This window comes from Amblyomma mixtum, chromosome 1 (assembly GCF_055824585.1).
Source record: "Amblyomma mixtum isolate Tamu chromosome 1, ASM5582458v1, whole genome shotgun sequence".
NCBI classification, from domain to species: Eukaryota; Metazoa; Arthropoda; class Arachnida; order Ixodida; family Ixodidae; genus Amblyomma; species Amblyomma mixtum.
The window spans coordinates 290,899,472-290,923,264 of NC_143012.1; the positions used below are offsets into that span (position 1 = coordinate 290,899,472).

At 49.2% G+C, this 23,793-nt stretch overlaps 1 protein-coding gene across 4 annotated transcripts in view; it reads right to left on the reverse strand.

The window, feature by feature from the left end:
• The window catches only part of mesh (sushi domain containing 2 mesh), a 29,396-nt gene extending 7,329 nt beyond the window's left edge, over nt 1-22,067 (reverse strand). The window contains exons 1-14 of one of the 4 annotated variants that reach the window (XM_089566380.1): nt 21,818-22,067; nt 19,679-19,956; nt 16,500-16,711; nt 14,477-14,633; nt 13,173-13,369; nt 11,087-11,378; nt 10,552-10,836; nt 8,367-8,514; nt 7,908-8,105; nt 7,098-7,379; nt 3,640-3,772; nt 2,733-2,883; nt 701-856; nt 311-487 (exon numbers count right to left, since the gene is read on the reverse strand). In XM_089566380.1, the coding sequence (XP_089422506.1) occupies nt 311-487; nt 701-856; nt 2,733-2,883; nt 3,640-3,772; nt 7,098-7,379; nt 7,908-8,105; nt 8,367-8,514; nt 10,552-10,836; nt 11,087-11,378; nt 13,173-13,369; nt 14,477-14,633; nt 16,500-16,711; nt 19,679-19,760 (2,470 nt within the window). In that variant the 5' untranslated portion in view covers nt 19,761-19,956; nt 21,818-22,067. Of the gene's footprint in view, nt 1-310; nt 488-700; nt 857-2,732; nt 2,884-3,639; nt 3,773-7,097; nt 7,380-7,907; nt 8,106-8,366; nt 8,515-10,551; nt 10,837-11,086; nt 11,379-13,172; nt 13,370-14,476; nt 14,634-16,499; nt 16,712-19,678; nt 20,169-21,817 lie in introns of those variants that run through there. The other 3 variants (XM_089566379.1, XM_089566381.1, XM_089566382.1) reach the window with 3 other exon arrangements.
• Between the last annotated feature and the right edge of the window lie 1,726 nt (nt 22,068-23,793).

Genomic DNA, 23,793 nt, shown 5'->3' on the forward strand with positions numbered 1-23,793 from the left:
GAATTAACCTTCCCTCAGTATTGGCCACAATCAAAAATGGGTGTTGCTCTTGTTTTTTGCCAGTCATGTGATCCATGGTGTACTTTACTGTTCACATGTGGGTTTCGTATCTGGATTTTTCTTTATGCATAATAGGGACGCTAGTTGTTGCTTCCTAAACTGTAGTCTCATGAGTGGCAGACACCACTGTCTGTGGTAACTAGAAATTGAATCTGTCAAAGGCATATGCTTGATGTTTCGATCCTAGCCAATTTTCTGAGGGCATCTCAGTCATCAATCGTGTGCAAAATTCTCAAAGAAGCGGGCATACCCTTGAAGTTCTGGATGCGCATAGTGTCATCCCAGAAGTAAATGAACTCGTTGTCGACGATCAGGTAGAGTTGGTAGTTAAATCTCGCTGCCAGGGGACGCAAGTGAATTTCCACAGTCGAAGACACGTTGTCTCGAACAGCGACCGCGCTGAGGAAGGTGCCATTCACCATGCGATCTGCACACGCGCATCACCGTGGTAGACGCAGAGGCTGTCAGTTATTGACAAATATTGAGAGTCATGCACAACAGCTTTCATTGCACAGTTGCTTCGTTTAGCTACGAGTGTTGAATTTTCTTTTTGCTGAATGTCATGCAGTTTTAAGAGAGTGACCTGCTAATTCGTTTGTCGATACCGATCTTTTCGTGAAATGCTGAGATGTAAGCTCACCTGTGAGTAACGTGCGGCGCACGCTCTCGAAGCGTCCCTGGATCTCGAGCTTCCCCTTGGGGTCGTTGACCCTCACCAGCACGAACTCGCCGCGTGCCGTGAAGGTGTAGTTGGCACGGTCAAAGGTCAAGAAGTGGGGGTCGCCGAACACGGCCGCTGCACGGGCCAAAGTTTGCATGAGAGGACAAGAGAGAAGTGCGCTCAGTGACGGCACCAATGTGCACTACAGAAGAATCCCGCATGCCGTGGTGCGCGTCCCTTGCACGCTCAACTTTGAGGACCGAAGTGATAGCCATCCAAATAGCGCTTCAAAGCGTTTTTGTTATAACAGACAACAATGTCAAATTATATGGAGACAAACTGCGCCCATTTATTAAATCTCTGTGCTCTCTTTGCCTTCTGCACCTGTGTAGAATGTGGCGAACAGTGCATGTATGCATACCATGTGATATACAACGTGCCGTATTCACTCACGTAATTTGCGCACTTTTTTTTTATTAAATTAAGGCTTCAAAAAGGGGCTGCGAAAATTACTTGAAGATTTTGTGAACACGTCCTAAAAAGCTCTACGAAGATCATAACGTGTAATATATACTGCATTTTGCGCCTATACTTCGGCCCCGCAACTGGCACTTCTCGCTGGCCAAAAAGGAAAAAAAAGCTGACTCCAAATATAAGACGCATACTCCTTCCCGCCCGCCCCATGTTATTCCCCGCAGGACGGCATGACGGCGAGTGCGCAGCTCAAAGCAATAAACGCTCAACGATGCAATCGCAAAGCCAGCACTCAGAGGCAAATGGAGAGAACAGGCGATAAAACGGCGCTCTCGCATGCGGCCCGACCGACTAGCGGGAAACCGAACAGCAAGCGGTTCGGTATAGTTTCGGATTCCGTCGCGCGCAGCTCTTCGTCCGGGAAAGCGACCGCCAACGCGAGCAGCTCGAGCCAGGTAAACGGCGCATAGTTCGTCCCCTCGCCGCTCACGCCTTTGACAGCTGCACACGGCGACGCAGCAGCGCCGATCTCCCCAGGTTGCCTTGCGCGCATTCGTGTGAATGTCGGTAATCTGGGGCGCAGCAGGGTGCGTAAAATGTTCCAGTAAGTTTTTTTTTTTTTTGCAAACCCGAGTATTAAATTAGGAGTGCGCAAATTGCGCGAGAAAATACGGTAAGTAGGCAGACGTTTAAATATACCGCACTAAAGCGCCACGAGTCCAATAACAACTCTATGGTTTATTAGCCACAACAAACTTCAGAAAATTATGGAACTCGTTATGTGACGCTTAAAAAATGCACGTAACATGATTCGAGATTCATATTAAAGGACCATAGGAACCAAATTTGTGCTGGCGTTTTTTCTTCTTTGAAATGATGCTTCGACCGCTAAATAATTTGTGATTTCATTCCTTGATGCTGTTTCACTTTCAACGACCGCACAATGGCTGTGCCTTTAAAGGTGGATTTAGGTCACATGAGGCTTGCAAAAAGAAAAAAAAATGCTATCGCTGACACGTCGTTTCTTGCTATTCCGGTTTTTGGAGCCAAACTGAACGATGGAAAAGCAGCGCGAAATACAGGACGTAGCGGAAGAAACAAGAGACGACAAGAGCGTCACGATTTATGTCCACGTGAGGCTACAACTCTCCAGGTACTCTTGAAGTGCTGATAGCAAATAATATTATATGCTTTGCATATGCTATATGCCATATGCTATACGTGTATATGCTTTTTTTTTCTTCATTTTCCCTCCCTGTAATGACCCTCAAATGAGGGTTGACAGTATTCATAAATAAATAAATAAAATAAACATGGCTTGCAGCGATGTCACAGCAGCCGCCTTGCTGGCAAGCCAGGAGCACAGGGAAGAAGTGCGCGTTTTGTTTAATCCGCTTATTGAAACATATTCTGGCCTGCACTGACAAAGCTCTGCGTAGTTAACAGCCAATGCCGCATTACGTAGTGTCCCTTAAAGCCCGCAGTTTTCTCTTTTTAGCGTCAGCTTGCGTGAGGTTTCGGAAGGGGCGGTCCTTACCGTATCCCGGCGGCTGGTAGGCGGTGCAGTCCTGCGAGGTTCTCCAGTACTTGTATTGTTGGCACGATTGTGAGTCGTCCTTGGCCTGCTGCCAGTGGCAGCAGTAGAAGAATGGCATCGCGTCAATGTTCCAGTTGGACAGCGATGGAACCTACATGAGGCAGCAATGAGAATTACACCGAGTTTGTCAGCTGGACCTGTATGGCGGGTGGTGAGTGTGACAGGCACAGTTCTCATATGGCTGCTAGTGCAGACTGCCTCCTTGTGGATGTCTGTCTCACGTGCTGCCCTACCTCTGGGTTACAGTGACCGCTGCCAAGTTTTTGTTTCTCGGTGTAGTCTAGGTCATGCATTTGCCCATCTGGTCGACTGGCATAGTGGAAATTCAGACGCTGGACGCCGACGCTGTAAGTGAATTGTTAGGGCTCCCGTGTGGAAGATGCACTATTTAGCACTGGTACTATGTTCAGCGCCGCAGTCTTGTTGCCTTTAGCACACACACAACACTTTCGTTAGATGGTGGGCAGCCAAGAAAAAGGGAAGGTAATACACTGCCTATGTAAGGCACAAGTTGCACCCCATAGGACCAGTGATGTCCTCACTCTTTACCGCCGCCGCCCAGTAGCTTGACGCAACATTCTAAAGGCACGTTAGGTATGGTCTGTCTTTGCAGCATCGAAATCTCCGTCCTTTGTCGTTCTCTTCCCTGCCCTAATGGTCCTCTGAAGTCGCGCGGATCTGTTTTGTCCCGGAAGGTGTCGATTTTTTTTTTTCTCGCCATTCGGCCAAAAGAGTGGTGCAAAACGTGCAGAACGCAGTCATCCGATTGCCTGAGATCTTTTCTGCAATAGCTCTCGCTGATTTTAGGCAGCGGCCGGTGTGCGTGTACGGGGAAGTGGAACCTCACCTTCATCCGGCTGCTGAAGGGCAGGATGCCGTAACTGAAGATCCGCGATGGCCGGCCGCCGTACATGGTGTCCGCGGTGAGCATCAGCTCGCCTTCCATGTCGTAACAGCAGGTCTGTCCGGAACCTCCCACACTGCGTCGTTCGCGAAAAGCAACAGCTGCTGAGTAGCTCTCAGCAACGACAGTGCTGTCGCGGTTTATGTGGCACATGCCGTTCTCCCGTCACATATGCCTTTCCCAAAGGGACCGCAGTCGTCACTACTGCTCAAGGGCGTCCGCAGAATTTTTTTCAGGGGGGGGCCCATTGGTTGTTGGCGCCGGAGGGGGGGGGGGGGGGGTATATTCGTAGCGAAAAGGCACTATTTGCGGAGTAAATTTATTTATTTATATATAAATAAAAAATAAGTAAAATACACACATGAAAGAAAATTACAAGCAGCAAATTAAAGCGCGGATTGTAGAGATACATTGGAGTTTATCAACAAAGAAACAATTAAAATTAATAAAAATGCAAAAAGATACTATCAATACTCGAAGTGCTCAGTCTTACTGCATACGGGTTCTCGACTCACCCGAATTGATGACCAGCACACAGCGCAATATGTTCACAAACACGCAACTACAGTCACTCAGTCAGTCTTCCTTGAACAGCAACTGTAGGCGCCTCGGATTTTTCTGGGCGAATTGCGTAGTTACACGGGTGATAAATTCATTTCTGTGCTTCATTACACGCTCTCAGTGCACAGTCATCATATATATTGATTGGAAAAATGGTTGAACGAGTACGTTGAAAACAAAAGATGACTATATACAACGAAAACTTATTTACAAGATAAATGCACGCTCGCAGCTTCATACACCTCGCTCCATCTTGCTCGCGCATCCGCACAGTCGAGCAACCGCACACACACTGCTCGCCGCTCGTCGTTTTCTCGTCCGCTGTCTTGGTTGTTCTCACCTTCGTTGACAACCCGCCACTAAAAACACCGAAGCACAAACACAGAGGCGCGCACATGTGCAAGGGCTTACTTGCCACAATATCCACGAATGCGCACTTTTGGGGTGTAAGGAACGCCGCGCGACTTCCGAGGGGAAGGGACACCCGCAACTAATTCGGTCGGAAAATTTGTTTTTGTGCTTTTATGGGGTTCAGAGCCCCAAAACGACTCAGGCTATAAGGGACGGAGTAGTACAGAGTTTCGGATAATGTCGACCACCTGGGTCTCTTTACCATGCACTGACACGCACAGTACATGGGCGCTGTTGTGATTTGAGGCCCAGCCAGAGGTGACAGGCGAGCCAGGCAGGCGCCATCGGGCTGCGTTGACCAAAGGCGCTGGTTTTCGGAGAAGACGCAAGGAACGCTGGTGTGAGGGCGCCTCTGGAGACTGCGTCGCCGTGAACAAAAGCAGCTAATCCCCTTTGCCGAAGGTTCTGAAAGCGGCGCTTCTACCGCACTGAGCTCTCCCGTGGATCGGAGGAGACAGCGAGCGGCGGCGGCGCCAACTCGTCGCCCGCTTGCCCCTGAGCAGCCCGACAAAGCGGGGGTGGACACGGCTGATTTGTCCTTCCCCCCTCAAGAATTCATCGGTGGCCGGCGTACGAACGTATCCTGATTCTAGCGAGCGACCTGTGCCCTCTTAGCGCGCGAGCGGCGCGAACTTGATTACTTTTGTATTTTGTAAATAGTGTACAAAGCTCTCCCCTGTCCTTTCTTGCTGTCGCTCCCCTCTAAACTTCTCCTCACTATCCTCTCCCTTTCCCTTTCGTTTCCGCCGGCTGCAGCTCGGGTGCTTAAGATAGCAATTGCCGCGGCCGGCAACACTCTATTGCTTCACTTTTTATTTTTATTTTTTTTTTAAATAAACCACTACCGCCACCACCACCTGTGCCCTGTGCACTGTCTGCCTCCGTGTCGCTATCTCTCTAGAGATCAAAGAAACAGACACCCATCTCGAAACACATGCTCGCCGGTGCCGCTGCATGTCTGCAACAGGTCGTCCTTCAGCAGAGCTGGCGGTGGCGTGGTTTGAAAACGGCGGAACGACGCGCGCCCGGACGCGGCATTTCGCAGATGTGACCAAGCGTCGAAGCGGGGCTGCTTTTACCCTTTTGGCTGAGCGCACCACCGCCCCTGGCGTGCGGCCATCACTCACGGTTCGAGTGAGTGATTTTCCAGGGGGGTGCAGCCGCCCCCCCTTGCCCCCCCCTCCGGACGCCCATGCTACTGCTCAGTATAGCTTACAAAAGTTAACTGCTCCAAGTTGACACACAAGCTTACCTATTACAGAGGACCTGCCGCGTTAGCTTAGAGTCGTCGTTCGGTTTTGTACTCAGACGCGGGATCGAATCCCAGCCGCGGCGGTCGCATTTCGACGGATGCAGAAAACGCTGCGCGATGTCACTATACTTTAAATCTCAGGTGGTCGAAATTATTCCGGTGCTGTCCACTAGGGTGCCCCTTCTCTCTCCCTTTTGCTTCCTCCTTCATCCACGGAACAGTTGAGGTGTCCACCGAGATTGGAGACAGTTACTTCCTATTTCCTTCTGACAACCCCATGCGGAACCAGCTCGTGCAAGCACGCCAGTTTGACCAGCCGATTTCCGGCCCCGGTGAGAAGTGACTGTGGGAACGAAATACGTCTGGTAGGTGTTCGGCGAGACAACTGTGTGCGCAGGTTCGTACGTTTCGGCATAAATTACAACTAAAGACACGTTTGGAATCCGTATTGCTGCCGCATCGCTTCCGTGACGCTGTCACTATGCCACGTCAATAAAATTTCACAGCACGTTTGGAGCTAGAGGTTCTGACAACTATCTGCGAGCCGAACTCACACAAGTTGTTCGCTCCTTTGTACAGTTCATATCTGAACTATGCATTTTCGCTAAGTAGTCACAATAGCCGGGGCGTCAACTAGTGTGAACAGATTCACTAATTCTGCCTTCTTACAGCCGATGTCTGCTGCAGCCAAGGTACTCTGTCGAACGTAGCTGGCAGACTTTGCAATTCAAACAACACTCTGATTTGCGAGGTGTAACAAAGAAACGAGCGAGACGACATGAGGCCTGTGCCGCCTTTCTTCACGTCCCAGCTCTACTGCACAGCTTTGTATACAACCTTTTCTTGCATCATTTCGCCCCAGAGAAAATTGAGCACCAGTGTAGGGGAAGGCTTGTGCTCAGTGGAAAACCGAGATACCCGCCGGCACTGGAGATTGAATCCCGCATCTCCTGCGTACGGGGTGCATGCACAAACGTACATGTTTTACGCGCACAAACGACTTGCGAGAGTAAACTGTCAGCTGTCGGTCAGTCTCGTTCCGTATCGGCTCTGTCTCCCTGTGGTGTTCCCCATATTCACCCGAGTTCGGTGCAGATCTGGAACGCGCTCCATATCGGCGGATGTCAATGGAGCTGGCGAGGCCAGTGCACGTGCGGATAGACCGGTGTATACTCACGAGGGCCTTCCGGTGCGCACGCAGTGCTGGGCGCCCTTGTGCAGCGGGTCGCACTTCTTGGTGTACGTGTTGCAGCTGGTGTCGGGAGCGAAGCGGCCCCGGTCGAAGTCCGACTGCTTCATGGTGCACGGGCAACGCCACAGCGTCAGCGCGAACCGGTCCGAGTTGGTCTCGCGCTCGAACCACTCGTTGCAGAAGCGGTCCTTCCAGTTGGCGCCGTACGCGCGGTCCCACTGGTGCGCAAAGTACCAGGCCAGCGGCATCGGACGGCTCCAGATGGTCCTGCATCGCCAGAGGAACAAGAGGCGCGAGTGTGGGCAAGCGTCAAGTAACTGAGGTACCGCTGTCCTTCTCATTGGGCTGGACGGCTAATTGCACGGAGTGCACACTCATTTTTAATGTGATAGTATTAAAAGCCTCATCGGAGAAGACGAATGTGTCGATCATAAAGTTCACCCATTGGCTGGAGGGAAATGACGTCACCAGACCAGAAGCGGCGTCACCTCCGGCTTTTTGCTGAGCTTGGTTGGAACTCACATGAAAAACTTGTGTTCTATACCTCCGTGTTCGGGATATCGCATCAGAGGGGCACGTAGTGCCTGTCGATTTCAACTGCTTGCACTGACAGACTACAAACTTGCAGAGGGTGGTAAAGAATGCAAAACGTCGGTTCAATAATCCAGCAATGTACAGCTGAATAGACTATTGGTTATTGACTCGTGTTTTAGCGGTTGTCCCAGTGCACTTTTGGTTGCGTGTGAATAACTCGGAAGATAAGGGCGAGGGAAGAGCGTGCGAATAAAGGCTTACGGCGAGCCCCTGTAGTCCTTGGCGATGGCATTGCCGTCGGTGAGGTTCATGCTCAGGAAGCCGAACTTGTAGTGCACTTTGTCCCAGTTGTAGCGTTCCCGGTACATCTCCATGTTGATGGTGTAGCGCATGTCGCCGTTGCGCATGCCACTCGACAGCGTGTCGATGTACGTCAGCTGCGGGTACTCCTGGTCATCGCTGCAACGAGAGAACGAGGTGGCGCTTTTCCGTGCTCTTCAGTGAACGTAGCCCACAATGCACGCAGTGGGAGGCGCGTCGTGCGCAGTTCACATTGTTTCCTCTAATCGTCTCCGAAAAAGGACATGGTGAAATGTCATTTTGAGCTTGATTGGATGAAACATAGCACGTACCATAAGTCGACCAAAAGCAAGCAGCTAGATAGGACACATAAAAGCAGGCCACCGCACGATGTCTTCGAAACAACATTTGTCCACTCACTTGTATCCCCACAGGTGAAGTTGGACGTTGGTGTTGTTGTTGTTGATGAGCTTGTGCGGGTTCCACTTTATTCGGATCTGTTCTGGCCGTTCGGCCTTGTCGTTGTCGTCCAGGATTTCGATGTCTTCAGCCGCAAGCTCCGGTGGTTCTGCGTACGTACATTGCGAGAGAGAGTCAGTTATGAACCGAGCAAATCGAACACCACTCGTCTACAGAGCATTTCTGCATGACGGCACCACAGAAAGCCATGTTTAGTGAGCTTGAGCTGCTTCGTTGCCTCAGAGAGCCAACAACGTTGCGACGCCGCCTTTCTCTTCAGCACGTAGCAGACCAAGGAAGCCGCACCGGCCCATTCGTGTATATTTGTCTCATCCTAATAAAAATGTGAAGAATATAACATAATAACAAACGATCACTCGATCCTTTGTAATAATTCAGATACTTTGGGTAGGGATGGGGAGGGGAGGGGGGCTGTGATTGACTACTAAAGTCAGTTCCAATTCCAGCGAAGTAATGTCATCGGTTACTTATTTTTTCTAACGAGTACAAAACTGCTCGTCGCTGATATCTCAAATTCGCAGAGTGTCGCAGTGGTGGTCGGTTGTGAAAAAAAAAAAAAAAACCTCTGCGATGGCGCACTGAGCCTCGGGCGGAGAGGCAGAGAGCCCAGAGGGACGCCGCGAGCTCAGCTGGACGTAAGTAGCGCAAAACAACGCATCCGTTCGTGTATTTCAGTTATCACTTAATTGCCTTTCTTATACCTTAAAGAGCGAGTTCCACCTGGTACGTACAGAAAGGAAATATATCTAAAGCTGACCTTCATTTTAACGTAAAAAGGCAAATGAGCAGGAACTATCTGTGAACGGCAAGGACTGCAAAGGACATATGGTAACATTGTTGCCATTACGTTCACTCGCGAATTCCCTTGAAAGGGGCTCTGAGAGGGGCTGTCAGTAAAGTTGCGGTTTGCCTGGGATGATGAAGGACGCCGCTCCGCCATTGTCCTCCAGCAAGAATCTTCACAGCGGCAGCTGTTAATTAAACGCCCGTGCATCGGTTTCGCGTAGTATAGTAGCAGTATGCCATAGTCGTCGGCGTAACCTATGGGTGCGTTGCCATGGGAACCACGCAGAGGATGGTTACCACCGAAACCCTCCGGAGGGTGGTTACCGTGGAAGGAGGAGGGATAGTATCGCGAGAGGGGAGGAGTGCGACGGCGAAACGTGCCGCCCGTGGCCATCGGTGGCGCCACGCGCCTAGAGCGGCGGACTAGAGAGGAGAGCTAATCGAAAAGCGACCATGTGTGATAAACTAGAAAAGAGTGCTCTAAAATTATACAGATATGAAGGAGCCCTTATATTCTCTGCCTCAACATATCGAAAAATATAAATACCTTAACAGCTGTGGCTGAATCTCGCGTTGCACAGTGGTAACCCTCTTTTCAATTTTTTTTATGCCTTTGTTAGGGGCTGTGTTACGGAGCCAGAATTTGAATTCCGGCATTTCTGCGTCTTTACTTCTCCTCCTGTAACTTCTTTTCACGCTGAAAGCTCGGCGCTTTTCCGCCGGCCCGATTCACGCGGCCCTCCGTCGGCTGTCGACGCGCACGGAATTCCCGGGGGGCGGAACTTCCTGACGCCGTGGCAACGCGGCTGACTGGCCGCGGCCATGGTAGCTTCGTGACGTCTGAAAAAATCTGGTAGCTATCTCTTAACCGAAGTACGCAGGAGCGTGAAACGGAGGAGGGCGCGAGTATGAAAAAGTCGCCGGCAAGGGCTCGCCAAGCCAACTTTTGCGTTCGACTGCGGGTTCTCTGCTGCGTTTTGAAATGCATTGGCTCAGGTGTTCATAACAACACAGTGTAGTGATGGAGCGAGTTTATGTGCTGTCCTCAAAAGTGTTTCAGGGCCCCTTTAAAGAAGACAGCACAGACCATGTTTCAAGAAGGTATTGCACGACCAGTTACTATACAAAGTACTTGTACATCGCTATATCTTTGTTCTCCGTCTAAAGCTGCTCCTGTTTTCTTTTTTTCGTATCCTAAAAGGGCCCCTAGAGTAAATATTTAAACAGACATGCAGTCACCATTGTCTGTTCTAAATAGCGGCCTCCACGATGCCGCACCATGTTAGATACATCTCGCAGGGTGATATCGCTCCCCCCGCTCAGAAAACGGTCTACTCACGAACATAGAAGCGTCCGTAGAACATTGCGTCACGGCTTCCCTGGGAAACCGTCAGGTCAACGTATCCGTGGAAGATGACGGGCGGCATGAGGCAGGTGGCGTGGTTGGTGTCGCGGTAGATGGCCGGCAGCCGGTGGCCCGACATGTCCTGGAACTGGCACTCGATCTTCTCGTTGGGGTCGAAGCAGGGGCCCGTGACGTTGATTAGCGTGCCTCCCAGCATGGACGCGTACTTGGGGAAGAACGTCAGCCGCGGTCGGCTCGTGATCAGGTGCGGCACCAGCTCTGCGTAGCCACAACAGATTGGCTGCTTTCGATCAAAGATTACCAGGACAGGAAAGCAGTCAACTCCCAGGGAAAAAAACGCAGTGAGTAACGCAGAAGCTCCTATTCTATTTTCTCAAACTTTAGTTCGCATGCGTTGTCTTGGTATCCACTGTTCTGGCGATCTTAGGTTATTTGAGGCTGTTATCCAGGTCTGCGCGCAATCATCCGACTACGAGGTAGCCTATAGGTATGCAGCGTATCACCTTACCCCACTTGATGCAGGATCCGTGCCAGATCTCCTCCTCGATCTCGAAGATGTAGCGGCCCTTGATGCCGTTTCCTTCGCCGTGCTGCGGCAAATTCTTCACTCGGGGTTCCTGGGAGTAGGGGATGAACTCGTAGTAACGCGTCGTGTTGCCCGCGTTGAAGCCCACAAACGGGTTCTCGCCGTTCTCGCCGTTGTTGACGTCGTTCACCGCGATCCAGTCGATCTTCTCGTAGTTGAACATGACGTACGTGCGCCGCTCGTCGCTGGCCAGCACCACTTGGTACGTGTTTGTCTGCCCGGAAAATCGGTGGAAGGAGAATGAAAGGAAAATTACATTAGTTTAGCGCCTCGCTGCACATGGCTGAAAGATGCTCCTTGTTTCTCATTTTATGCCAGATGACTCGGATAAATATATGTTTTGCCGTTGTCGTAATTCTGCAACTCATGCTAAGATTTTTGACTGCCTTTATAGCCTCTTCTTCACTATAGCGGCCGGGCTAGGTAAACCGAAGGAGGCACTGAGTGCTTAAAGCTTGGTCTGCGATCTGTGGGCGTTGAGAAAGGGACGGGTAGAATGAGGCGAAGGTTTTGCAGTCGAACTGAAGTTTCATTTCTTCAAAGTGGTCTTCTAACCTCATTTGTAAAGCGCGCCAACTAGCCCGAAAATACGTTCCACTTTGTACCGTGCGTGCTACAGAAATTTGTGGCCACGTCATTTTCTGCAGACCACGTTTCTGCATCAGAGGTGGCACATCTACCTGTATCAGTTGCCTCAAATGATGCAATATGTCGCGCAGAGTAAGCTTTGGGACCTCCGGCGAGCTCGAACAACTCCCCTTCTCTTTTAATAAAGATTTTCCTCCTCCTCCTCCTTTTATATTATATAGCTAACGGCAGTGAAGAAAGCAGGCTAGTGATCTGTAGTGTAGAACGCCTGCAATCGCCAAGTTTTGTCCTGGTTAATCACAGGTTTCGTGAAAACCGATGACGCCTGCAGGTTTCGTTTCTTTCTAGCCCCCAGGGGAACTAGTGCAGTGCACTTACGTCGCTCTTCGCGCGTGCTGAAAGAAGTTGGCTGGCATGCGTCCTGCGCATAGCAAAAAGCTTCTAAATAGACCGTTACAAGGCTTTGTGGGAGTGTGCTGGTGAGCACAGGAAGAAACTTCACCGGAATGTTTATCTTCGTAGTAATGCGAATTTCAGTGAGAGCATGAAGTGTTGCGAAATTCCGATCCCACTCGGAGTGTATTGTGACCCTGTGTGTGTTGCGTTTATGCTGCTACACTTGCTGAGAGGGCTGCACTAGTTGGGTGATGTTACCCATCGTGGACTTAGGGGAGCGGGAGTGTAAAGTAGGAGTGCGTCAGTCATTACCTTCATCCCTCACTTCAACTGTCATGCCTGACGCCAGCCTTATATCGATGGCTGAGCGTCCATGCGTGACCGTGTGCTAGCGAGGGAAACGGGTGATAGGTTGAGGAAAAGGGGTGGGATGGAGGGATCGTTCCTGGTGGAATGCCATGACGTGATCGTCACTGTGTTTGGGCCAGTCAGCATGGGGTGTCGCTCTTGATTTTCTCCCCCTCTCCCCTTTACTTCTCACTCTCATTCGTGTTACGCCAACGCCGCATAACCGCGAAGATGCCCTTTGCAGTTGTCGCTGTAAAAGTGTCACAAGCAGAAAATGTTTTGCAGAAGAGTTGAAATCTGGGTTAGCTGGTACATACTTAAGAAAAACCAGCCAAAAATACGGGGACAAAGGAGAGATGAGGCACACACACGAGGCACACACAACGACTGGACCGGTCGTTGTGTGTGCCTCGTCTCTCCTTTGTCCCCGTATTTTTGTCTGATTTTTCTTGAGAAAATGTTTTCTTTTTTCTAACGAACACTCTGTTTAACAGGAAGATTATTCAGGTCGGCGTGGTTCATTGAACTACCCGCTGTTTATATCAGATGGAGGCAGTGCAACTGAAACGCTCTCTAAACTCTCCTCTCTGGTTACGTAGCACGCGAGGCAGCCGCCGCCGAGGTCTCTATACTTCCCGAAACGAAAACCTGAAGCGCAGAAGAGATGGGCACAGACCTTGACGTTTTCCTTGTTCTGCATTCCCGTGAGGGTCATGTTCCTCCAGGTGGCGATGACCACGAATGTCGGCTTGAAGTCGGCAGCGCCGATCATGCCCTCGCGAAAGTCCTCGAGGGCGCGCCGCTCCAACCACTGGTCCGGGTCCCGGTCCGAGTGGTCGCCGATGCGGAACAGCCGGAAGTAGACGCCCGACTCTGTGAGGCAGGGCCGGCCGTCATAGATCGGTCGCATTATCACCTTACAACTTTAAAGCCTTGCTGCGTGTCACGTGCAAAATTTCTACGAATATTTGAGACTGAAAGGGCAATAGCGCTACAGCAAGACGTACACAAGAAAGACTGACGCAGGACGAGCGCTCACTTCATCTGAGTTTGTTTACTGCAAAGCCAGAAATATATAAAAATTGAATGCATGCGCAAAGCCGGTACAACAAGGCACCAACAAAACCGGTCAAGATATGATATCTCAGTCTTGAAAAGTGTAAGTGATACTTCGGTTACTTGTTAGGGATAATTGTAAGTGATACTTGTAAGGGGTACTTCGGATGATTAAGTGACACTTCGGTCCGCCTTTTCAAGACTGAGATATCATATCTTGAACGGTTTTATTGATGCCTTGTTGTACCGGTTTTGCGCATGCATTCAATTTTCTATATATTTGCTGGCTTTGCAGTAAAGAAACTCAGATTAAGTGAGCGGTTGTCCTGCGTCAGTCTTTCTTGTGTACGTCTTGCTGTAGCGCTATTGCCATTTCAGTCTCAAATAATGCACTTTACAAAGGAATCATCTGTGCTAGTTTTGTCCTCGAATGAAGTCTGGGGGCAAAAAAATAAGAGTATGGGGCAATTTCTTCTTGCGAAGTGCAATTTATCACTCGTTTTGTAAACACTGTGCACAAGCTTTTGAGGGAACTAGTAAAGTTAAGATGTGGATTCGAGGAAGATTTCTGGAACGTTGTTGTAATAACATCCGTTGCATGATTGTCGCAGATGGTGCGCCTACAGCCAATCTGAAGTCATCGTACTCAAAGGCACATCCTGTTCTTTCTAGTTCCCTCGATTGTTTCCAGCTTGACATCACAGGATTGAGGTCAGGAATCAAGTATGGAACGCTGCAGCAGTCTTTTCGGCGCAATCCTCACAGCGGACCTTGCACGTGCAGTGCGTTATCAGTGCACGTTGAATATCCCCAGGTGATCTAAATTCCGGAGCCCTCCTCTACGGCACACCTTTCACTATTACTCCTCTCCCTCCCGACGTAGTTGATGTGTTCGCGGAGAATTGAAAGAGTCACTCTGCTCACCGGGGATATCCCGCACCATACTCTGGTAGCTGAGCCACGGCGCGATCAGGGCTGGATCCTTTTCCCGTATCGTGTCCTCAGGCCTCATTGGGAAGCGTACGGGAAACCGGTACGTGGCTGGCGCACCGCTAAAGTGAAGGTAGCCGTTCAGGTGAACCTGCACGGTACCGAAGAAATGAGTTGTGTGTATCCGGGTAGAACAAGAGAACCGTCGCTTCGGGTCAAGGAGTGTTGTATAAATTTGTGCGTGACATTCTTCACGTTCCAAGAAATGTATGCACGTGCGACTAGTAATCGCACTTACTGACGATAGGAGCACAAAACGATGATGTGTTTGAGTGTCAATCCTTAAAACAGTTGAAACACGCATGCGTTGCTGGGCGCGTAAACCTTGCACTCACTCCAAAAACATGTTGGGGTACGTATTTAAGCGCTTACTCGAATACGGTATGCTATCTTTCCGCTTTTTCTTTTTTCAGAGATACATGTACAAAGTTGACAGCACTGCGATTATCGCTACTTCGATACTTGTCTTCTCTTAGCAGGCGCGAACTGAAAGCTGCTATGGGCCCGTTAAAGCCGATTCCTTGGTATAATGCACTCAGTTCACGTAGGTACCTGGGACGTGTATTTAATATCAAAGCGGTGTGTATTGTGCTAAAAACCAGAAACACCGGTCGTTACAGCCACTCCCTTAGCTCGGTATATATTGAACGAAATCTGAACTGCAGAAAGGGAATGGAAGGAGGAGACGGGGGTTGGGGTCCCTCGCTTTTTTTTCCGCTTCCTGTAAGCCTGTAATCGTGGTATTGCAGCAAAACATTTTTTTCTTTCTTTTTATTAACGGTGTTCTTGCAATGGTTGGTTAATATGAAAGCTGTAATTGTTGTATTCGTCCTAAATAACGTCATGGGCTTTGGAAGCACCGCACTAAACAAGAACATGTGATTTTTTAAGTGCCTGCTGATTGGCCGAAAACGGCGTGTGTTGGTCACCCAGTGCACAAGCGCGAAACACAGGTGCGGACGAGTCGGTAGAAAGTGTTGAGTGGCACTTGCAAGATTTGCCTGCAAAGTATCTTCCATCACCCTCACATTGTCGCATCTCCCACTCGCAGAACTACCAAAACATGCAATACGATGCAGTATCATCATCATCAAGCAGGTTGCGTCCACTGTAGGGCAAAGCGTAGTTTCTCAATACTACGTATAGTCGGATATAACTCAAGCCTGCAGTTAAACGCCGCTCACATTCGGGACCGACGAATATAATTAGTCAATGACTAAAAGTAGACCACTAACTGTTAAATCATTGTTTATATATGTCGCAAAGATGAGATTTGATAATTGGCTTGGCTGTTGTTTGGCAAAAAACTTGCATTCAGCAATAAGAATTGGACTCTTCTCGCGGCAAAACTCGAAGATATACTGTGAAAGCTTCCATATACCGGCCTAACACTTGTGCTATTGAAGAAGCGAAAAACGCGCCATTAAAAGTAACTTTGTCTGCGGACAGAGGAGGACATGACGTCGTATGCCACTTTCGCGCGAAAGCCCGACACCGCTGGTCGCCGCGAGGTGTGAAAGCGGGAATTTTTAAAAATGTATAAATTATCCGCTCGCTCTTGAGGTCTCGTACGCGGCATGAACGCTCGGTGGCCTGCATTCTACATTATGCAAGCATTTTATAGCCAACCCCGAACACCTTTTTCAGGGACCCTTTGAAAAACTCGAAGAGACGATGACGCCAGCTTTCTCTCAAGTTAATATTGAAATTATTGAAAAACTGTGGAACAAAGGCCTGGGTCATTCATCTCCAATTAGCTCTGTCCTGTGCAACAATACACATCCAGTTCCACGCCATGATGCAGTGCATCATGCCTTGACGTAGCCGAGGTTCACGAACCTCTAAACTGAGCGAGACAAAGAAAGAGAATAGGGCGCTCAGAACTCGTCGCGTCTGCTGACCTTCTTCGCGCTCCCTCCCTTCGAGCTGCAACATGTTACACAACAGCTGCCTTCACCTTGATGTACTTGTAGTGGAAGCCGAAGAAGGGAAGCCTGGCCTGCAGGGAGACCTCGCTCTCTTGCTTGCTGGTGTCGATGGTGACCAGGTCATAGCGGTCGTACGGGTACATGAGCGTCTTGCGGAACGTCTGGTAGTCGGACGGACGCTGTGGGAACACCAGCCGGTCCTCGATGGCGTACAGGTCAACATCGGGCGAGCCGCCTCCCCCTGCGGTGGGCGTGCAAAGAAGCGGTCGCTTTCATTTACTTTCATGCTCTGCCAGGCTTACTCAGTGCCGGACGGTGAGCTGAAAAGGGCCAAGGTGATGAATACCGTAAGCGGCTTACTTTTTACGCGCTCAATATTTCGCGAATTTTGTGAAAAGTCGCAGTATCGGAATATTTCGCGAAGCAGAGGTGATACATGCCCTAATTTTACACATTTTACACAGCTCTCATTTTGCGCAAGTTATTCGCGGAAGCAATTTCTCACGTGGTCTACGCAATTTGCGAAAGTCGAGATAATTAGGCCGTTGTGAAATTACATCGTTTACTGTAATTGAAACGGAGATAAGCCGCATAGCAGTAAGGAACTGAAATTTGACTGGCTACTAACGATTTATGTGTACCATGCTTGCGCTGGCGCTCCATGTCGTTGTTTTCCTCTTGAGCTTACCCAAGGCTGCACTAATGATTGCAAGCTATCGTAATCAGATGCGGACACCTCACCCTCGGTTGCCCTGTCTTAGACCTGAGCGGGTGCTTAAGCAGTGGTACCAGGCAAGCAGTCTCTGACCTCACTCTGGTCTGCGCTCTGGTTTTAGCCTCGATATAGTTATCAACATATGCACGAGCATAACGGGCATTTCTCATTCGTATTCTGTCTTTTGCTGGTGACATCGCCACCGTGAATTTACTGCAGCTGCCTTACTTTTACCAGCCAGACTTATTTTCTTTCCGCCAAGTTACTGCATCCAGTACGCACATATATAAGCGTATATGTCGACATGCAAACTTGTAATGATTAACAGAACGCTATTATAAGAAAATGAAGTCCCAGATTGCTATCAGCGCTTCCACGTAAAATGTCTAAATTATCCGCAAATCTATGCGGCATATATAATTGCACTGCGGCTGCATTCGTTCAGAACGCGTAAAGCGTTTACAAGTTGTTGCGCTTGTTGGGCCTTCACACGCATAGGCCCTGCTGCGCTTACAACAACTCTGCCTTTCTTTGACGTTTTACATTTGTGCATTTACTTCTTGAACGGCTAATCGACACCACTGCAGTCTCCGGAAGCCTGACCATTTCTTATATCCCAGTAGTCATCAAGGAATAAAATGCTGCTATCGTCGTGCACGCTGTTAGGTCCCTTCCATTTGATTTGTTGACAGCCTTACCGCTAAGTTTGATCACGCAGATAGCGCTTACTGTTGCTGTGTAATACTTCCAATTGTCAGTTCAAACTGCATATAGATATGAATATTTCGGTGGAATAGAGATTCGAGCAATAAACTAAGACCTTCGTGGGTTGATGTGGTATGCGAGCGTATAGTTAGCAAGTACGACTGGGCAAACTTTATATCGTTGGGCGCTCAGACACCGCTAGACGAAATGGCGTCGCGTTTCATTACTTCGCGCTGTCATTCGCACTCTCCCATGACCTCGTAACCATGGGGCACTTTCAGGCAGCAGGCTTTGGATGTGTTGTTATTAACCGTCGTATGAGTGTTAGAAATTCTCACGAATCTCGCTACCCTTGTTGGTGCATATGTCCTTCCCGTTATTGACGCGAGAGCATTAAGGAGCGTGCGTTGCAGAAAAGCCGGCACCGGCCTCTGCTGTCGGCGTCGTTGACCGTGAGCGAAACATCCACGAAGAATCCCCAGAGAAGCAATCTGTAGGGGCTATCTAGATCACGTGACCTCGTGGCGTCATCGCAACCAGCCCACCGCATTGTAAGCATACTGCCCGCCGTGGCAGCTGGCCGTTAAATTAATGATTGGTCGCGAGAGGTTTCTCGGGAAGGGCAATTTTTGCTTCCTTTCTACTGCTGTTATCCTAGTGGGCAAATACACTATGTCATCTGCTGTCGCTGCTTTTGTTTCCAAGGGTGGTTCACGCATCCTCTATTCGTTTTTATTTTGTTCTCGGGCACAGGAATTTTCACATTCGCGACCTATGGCCTTATCATGTGCACACCATGCAATTCTTCGAGGTATAGCAATCTTCAACCTGGACAGCTTTGTCACAGAAGTTTTGTTCAGAAGCTTTGATCAAGAAGTGTTTAAGCGTGAACTGCTAAGTGCTACACTAAGATGCAGGTAGTCCCCAATAAGCCTATTCGTAAAGTTGTCTTTGAGTACTTTAACCTTTCTGTCTTACACTACACAGATGCACATCGTGTGAAAATGGTGTGGCATAGTTGTTACAGCTGTACCTACGTAAAAATTTAGGATGCGCTATAATTCCTGCAGGAAAATGTATGGGGAAAGTACAGCGATATTATTCGTAGTGTTGGCATTGCTCACAACCAAAATGACGAAACATCAGTGTGGTCACCAACTCAGTCTGCTTTTCGAGAGCCGCAGGATACACCCGCGCCATAATTCACCCTGGCAAGCTTACATTAACAGTAAGCTGTTGAAGCAAAGGCAATCGGCGTTATTAATTTTATGCGGATTATATCCAAGCTTATAAGTTTTTGAAGAATGCGAAGCATAACACGGGTAAAGAAAAAGGGAAGTTGGGTTTACAGGTGTGCCGGTCGGGCAAAAAAACGCAGGTGTTGAGTAGATGAACACCTCACCTGCATCAAATTACTCTTAAATAACCTCTGCTATGGTCCATTATCTATTTCCATTATCTCTCTTGACGAATCCAATTTAGAATGATTGCCTTGGTCGTCTCACAAAGGCATAAAAGCAACCTAGGTAACAATGCACGCGCATATGGGCTATTGTGTACAGTCACGAATCATGGAACGCCAAATAGGTATTGAAGCCTTATCCATTATTCGTGGAGCAGCCTCGGTGTTCCACCACCGGCAGACCGCGAGCAGCCGGCAGCTAGATCACACGAAGCCACGCCCAAGAAACCGTTGATGCTAGGCTTAGCTCGTAAGCAAACCTTCCTCATCGACACCAACCTCGTGACTGGCTAAGCGTGTTGAAACAATTCAACGGGTGCACTTACTACTTCCGGTGCGCGCGTCCTGCGCGTAGCAGAGCGAAGAGATCCACAGCAAGCAGACGACAGTCCATCGCACGTCCGCCATCTTTGTCTTCGAGATCCGACCGCCGCCGATCCCGCGGCAGCGTGCCCTCTGCCCAGTCGCAGCGATGAACTGGCTCGGATCGGCCCGCTGGGTCTTATCGCAGAGCGCCGTTGCGTGCCCCGATAACGGAGCGAGGAGTTGCCTTCGTGACGAAGTACACCTGCTGTTTGCTTTAGAGAACAACTCCCGGCATGTTCTGAAATTGGGGAGAACGACACGCCGGCGGCGGTCAGACAGACTCCGTCCCGGTCCGCCTGTCTCAACGCTCTTGGTTCCTTGAACTCGGTTCCGCGCGCGCTGTTATTGCTTTCTTGTTCATGGCATGCGCTACGTATTAGTATAGTCTGCAAGCAGAAACGCGCGCTGACTAGCAACGTATACACCGCGGCTCCGTTGAGAGAGAGGGGCCGCTTGGCGTAATACGTGACGTTGAGGTTTGCCCGCTAGGTCCGCGTTTGCCTGGAGAGCCGTGTTTGAGCGATGAGTCCAGAGTGCGGCACGCGAAGGGCGCGGTTGGGAGGGGGCGAGGAGAGAGGCGAGGCTTTGTGCGTGCCTGCCTTGTTATCCAGTTCGCGCTGCGCCTTCCCTGCGCGCATGCGACGACTCGGGCCATCGCGAAAACATGCTTCTGTTATCCGCTCCGCCAAACAAAGGTGCGCGTTTCGAGTGTATACGCGTTACACTCTAGGGACGACACCAGATGGGCATCCCAACTGTTTCAAACTAGTAGTCAGTTCAGCTATCCATTTCAAACTCGGAAAGCATTGGAAGGCCGCAACTGTGGTGCTTATGGTATTAGCATTTGTTTCAGTCGGCTACATCTTTTCCTTTCTTTTTGTATTTATCTTTCAATAAACCACTAAAACTAGAAAGACGCAAAATTTTTTCGTTCCATTTCATTTCAAGTTCAGGCAGCTCATTGACAGCTCTGACAAGTGCTTTAAAACGCGATGGGGTTACTTTTTTACAGTAGGTAAAGTTTTGCAAACGAATAAAACATTGACGCTAGATATCTATACTGCAGCTTGCTTGAAGCTGACCCTCATAACTTTGATTATGATTTAGTGTGATTATTGTTTCCACCTGTTGAAAATAAAGTCACTGAAAAAAATCAAAGGCGAGTGAGTGAACGTAAGGTTTCTTTACATTCAACACTCTTACTGCAATGGTAAGTGGATCTGTGGGTGGTTGTGGCGTTTATGCACGATGCACTATGCAGTCAGTTACAAATGTACATGCAACAACAGCACGTTGGCTAATGGTGCGCGTTGTTACAGCGCTCTCATTTTGTGATAACGAGTGTTTTATTTCATATCCCTTCTGTCGCTTTGGGAAGGATCTGTGTATGTCGATAAAGGGGAAGGGGGAATTAGGCAGGCGAACATTCAATGCTCGGTCATTGTTCACCATTTCAATCGCGATTTGATCATTGATTTTCTCCCTGCTGGTGCTGCTGCTATTGCGCCTGTCGCAGTGGGAGCTGCCGCTGCATTGCGAAAGGTGCACCTAACTAGCAAAACAATTAATTCTGGACGTGCGCATAGTGGAATGTCTGATGCTTTGTGTACCCATTCGAACCGTCAATTATTATTATTACTATTTCTATTACTAATCGTCAGCTATATTGGGCTGGCCTTCTCTAAAGCCAACTGAATTATCGGCTCTCCATACAGCTGAGCTGAGATAACTTTGCAGTGTCCCAGGAATGTGCAAGTATAAATACTTGCGATAGTGCATTTTCCCGGAGACGCGTGTCGTCCTTTATCTCGCACAGGCTGGATTTCGTAGACTCGTTACGCACTTAATATTGACGCCACGTTGCAAAGAAGAAATAATAATGAAAAAGAAACAAGAACGACGTATCGGACGCCCAGTCCACAAACCTATTCGAGCGCAAGTTCTAGGCAGAAAGCCGTGCATTTCATAATTACTGGACTCAGCGTTAAGATGGCCAAAAAGGCCAAACGGGGAACATTTTTGTGAATTCATCTTAAGCAGCAAGTCAGCGCTAAAAAGAAACAAACCAAAGCGAGACCACTGCTTAATACCCTACTTACCCTTTTAGTCCCTTTTCCTCCAGGATGTCCACAGAGGGATTCCGATTAGTTCCAGGGCGTATATATTTACCACCGTTAGCCGACCACGGGAACGTATAGTAGTGTAATACCAGCCTTCGTTGTCTCCGCTTGTAGTATTCGTACGTTGGTATCCGCGTGTCCGCAGAACTGCCGTCGTTACGAGGAGACACGGCCGTTAGCCACCCAGGATACGATCCACGGGAGAGCGTGAGATAAACGCTGGCGTTCTTTTTCTCGCTATCTCCCTTTATGTTCTTCTCTGAGAAGGTGTTTGCTGGACTGTTAAAGGTGGAGAGGCAAGCGAAGTACATGAATAGGCAAGCTGCTGCAAAGCTATCGCCGTTGCCCTTCGCCTTCCTTCTCCGTGTGTCTCTGCCTCCTCGCTGGAGAAGGCGTTGCGGCTGATAAAGCCACACCGACTCGGGCAGTACTACAGCGGGGCACCAAATGGACTCTTTTTTCTCAACTTGTATAGCTCTGTCGTGGCGCGTGCAACGGTCGCCGTCAAGGTGCGCCTTCTTCCACGACTCTCACTGCTGTGTGCGGACAGCTATGGTTACGAGGGATCCGATGCCGTTTCAGTGCCGTCGAGCAAACAAATGTAAATGCAGCAACGCGAACCTCGGTGCCTAAAATTATGAGAGTACGCCTTTTCGAAAACTTTGGTGCGCATATATGTACGAAATTAAATTGTGGATGAGCAGAGACAGGGTGCTTCATCTTGAAATTATAAATGATCAAGAACGAGTACTGTGCTTATACTCTGAAATATCGTAGCTCACAGCAGCAAGAGCACTAAGAGGAAAAGGTATATATTCGCCCTCGAATTCTTTTTTTTTTTATGGTTGAGTCGAATATTTCTTTTAATAGATTTACTTGAGCGAAAATGCTGTGCCTTTCTTTGAAAGCAGTGCCTTTTTCCTGTCTGCAAATATGGGCATTGTGTTCGATCGGAGAGATACGCCGGCGCCGCGCTTATCGGCGGGAAGAATGTCGCTGCCAGCGACGACGCAGTGCGCTTATCTGGCTGTTGTGAGTCACAACAGGCGGAAGTTATTCATGGGTTGAGTGCGCCTTACAGGACCTTTGCTGCAACAGCGATGAAGTCCTGGTGTTGTGCTCAGCGACTTACGCACACCCATACGTGACTCAGGCCCGGCTCTTTGTCACATAAAGCTCGGGTGCCGATAGCAATACGTCACGAGATCCGTAAAAATCTGGTGGCGGCGCCTCAGCATCATGCTGTCCGGAATCCTCTTGATTTTGTCTATCTAGGCTGGAGTGCAAGCAGAACCGTGGTGGGGTAGAGCAGACCTTTTCAGCTCTTTGGTGACGCAGGGTTGGTTCGGCGGGTACCACAGGGATCTGAAATGACTTAACACTTTCTGTTTAAAGAATCGCGCGGTATACCTTAATAAGAACTATTTAGAAACTTGATGACGGGATGATAGGAAGTATAAAGACTTTCTGCATACTTGAATCTTTTGATAACGGTGTCCAATTGTCGGAAAGCTTTTGATATGTTGTTGCGACAAAGTATAAAGATTATCTGGGCGGTTTTCTTGATGGATGTGGTGCTTGGGGTGATTTATACAATTATGTCCCGCCCTGATACCACGCGGAGGGACGTGCCTCGCGATTGCGTCTCTCAAGATGGCAGCTTCAGTGCACTGTTCTTCGTACGGTGACAGCAGAAGTTTGAAACTCTTCTGGGTGCTTGTGTGCGTGGCGACTAACCAGTTGGGTCACAGAACTGCCGTCTTGAATTATTTTAATGCGTCGTTGTGGTAGAGAAACTGCAGGCAGAACAACGCGGCGGCCAATTGAGACTGTAGTTAAAAACGTCAACCTTTTCTTGTGCTACAGCTTTTGCGATGTTCAAAGAAGCGCGTGTTTTATGGACCACAGTCGTTCACAACGCTACATATCCATGGGCGTCCGGAGGGGGGGGCAAG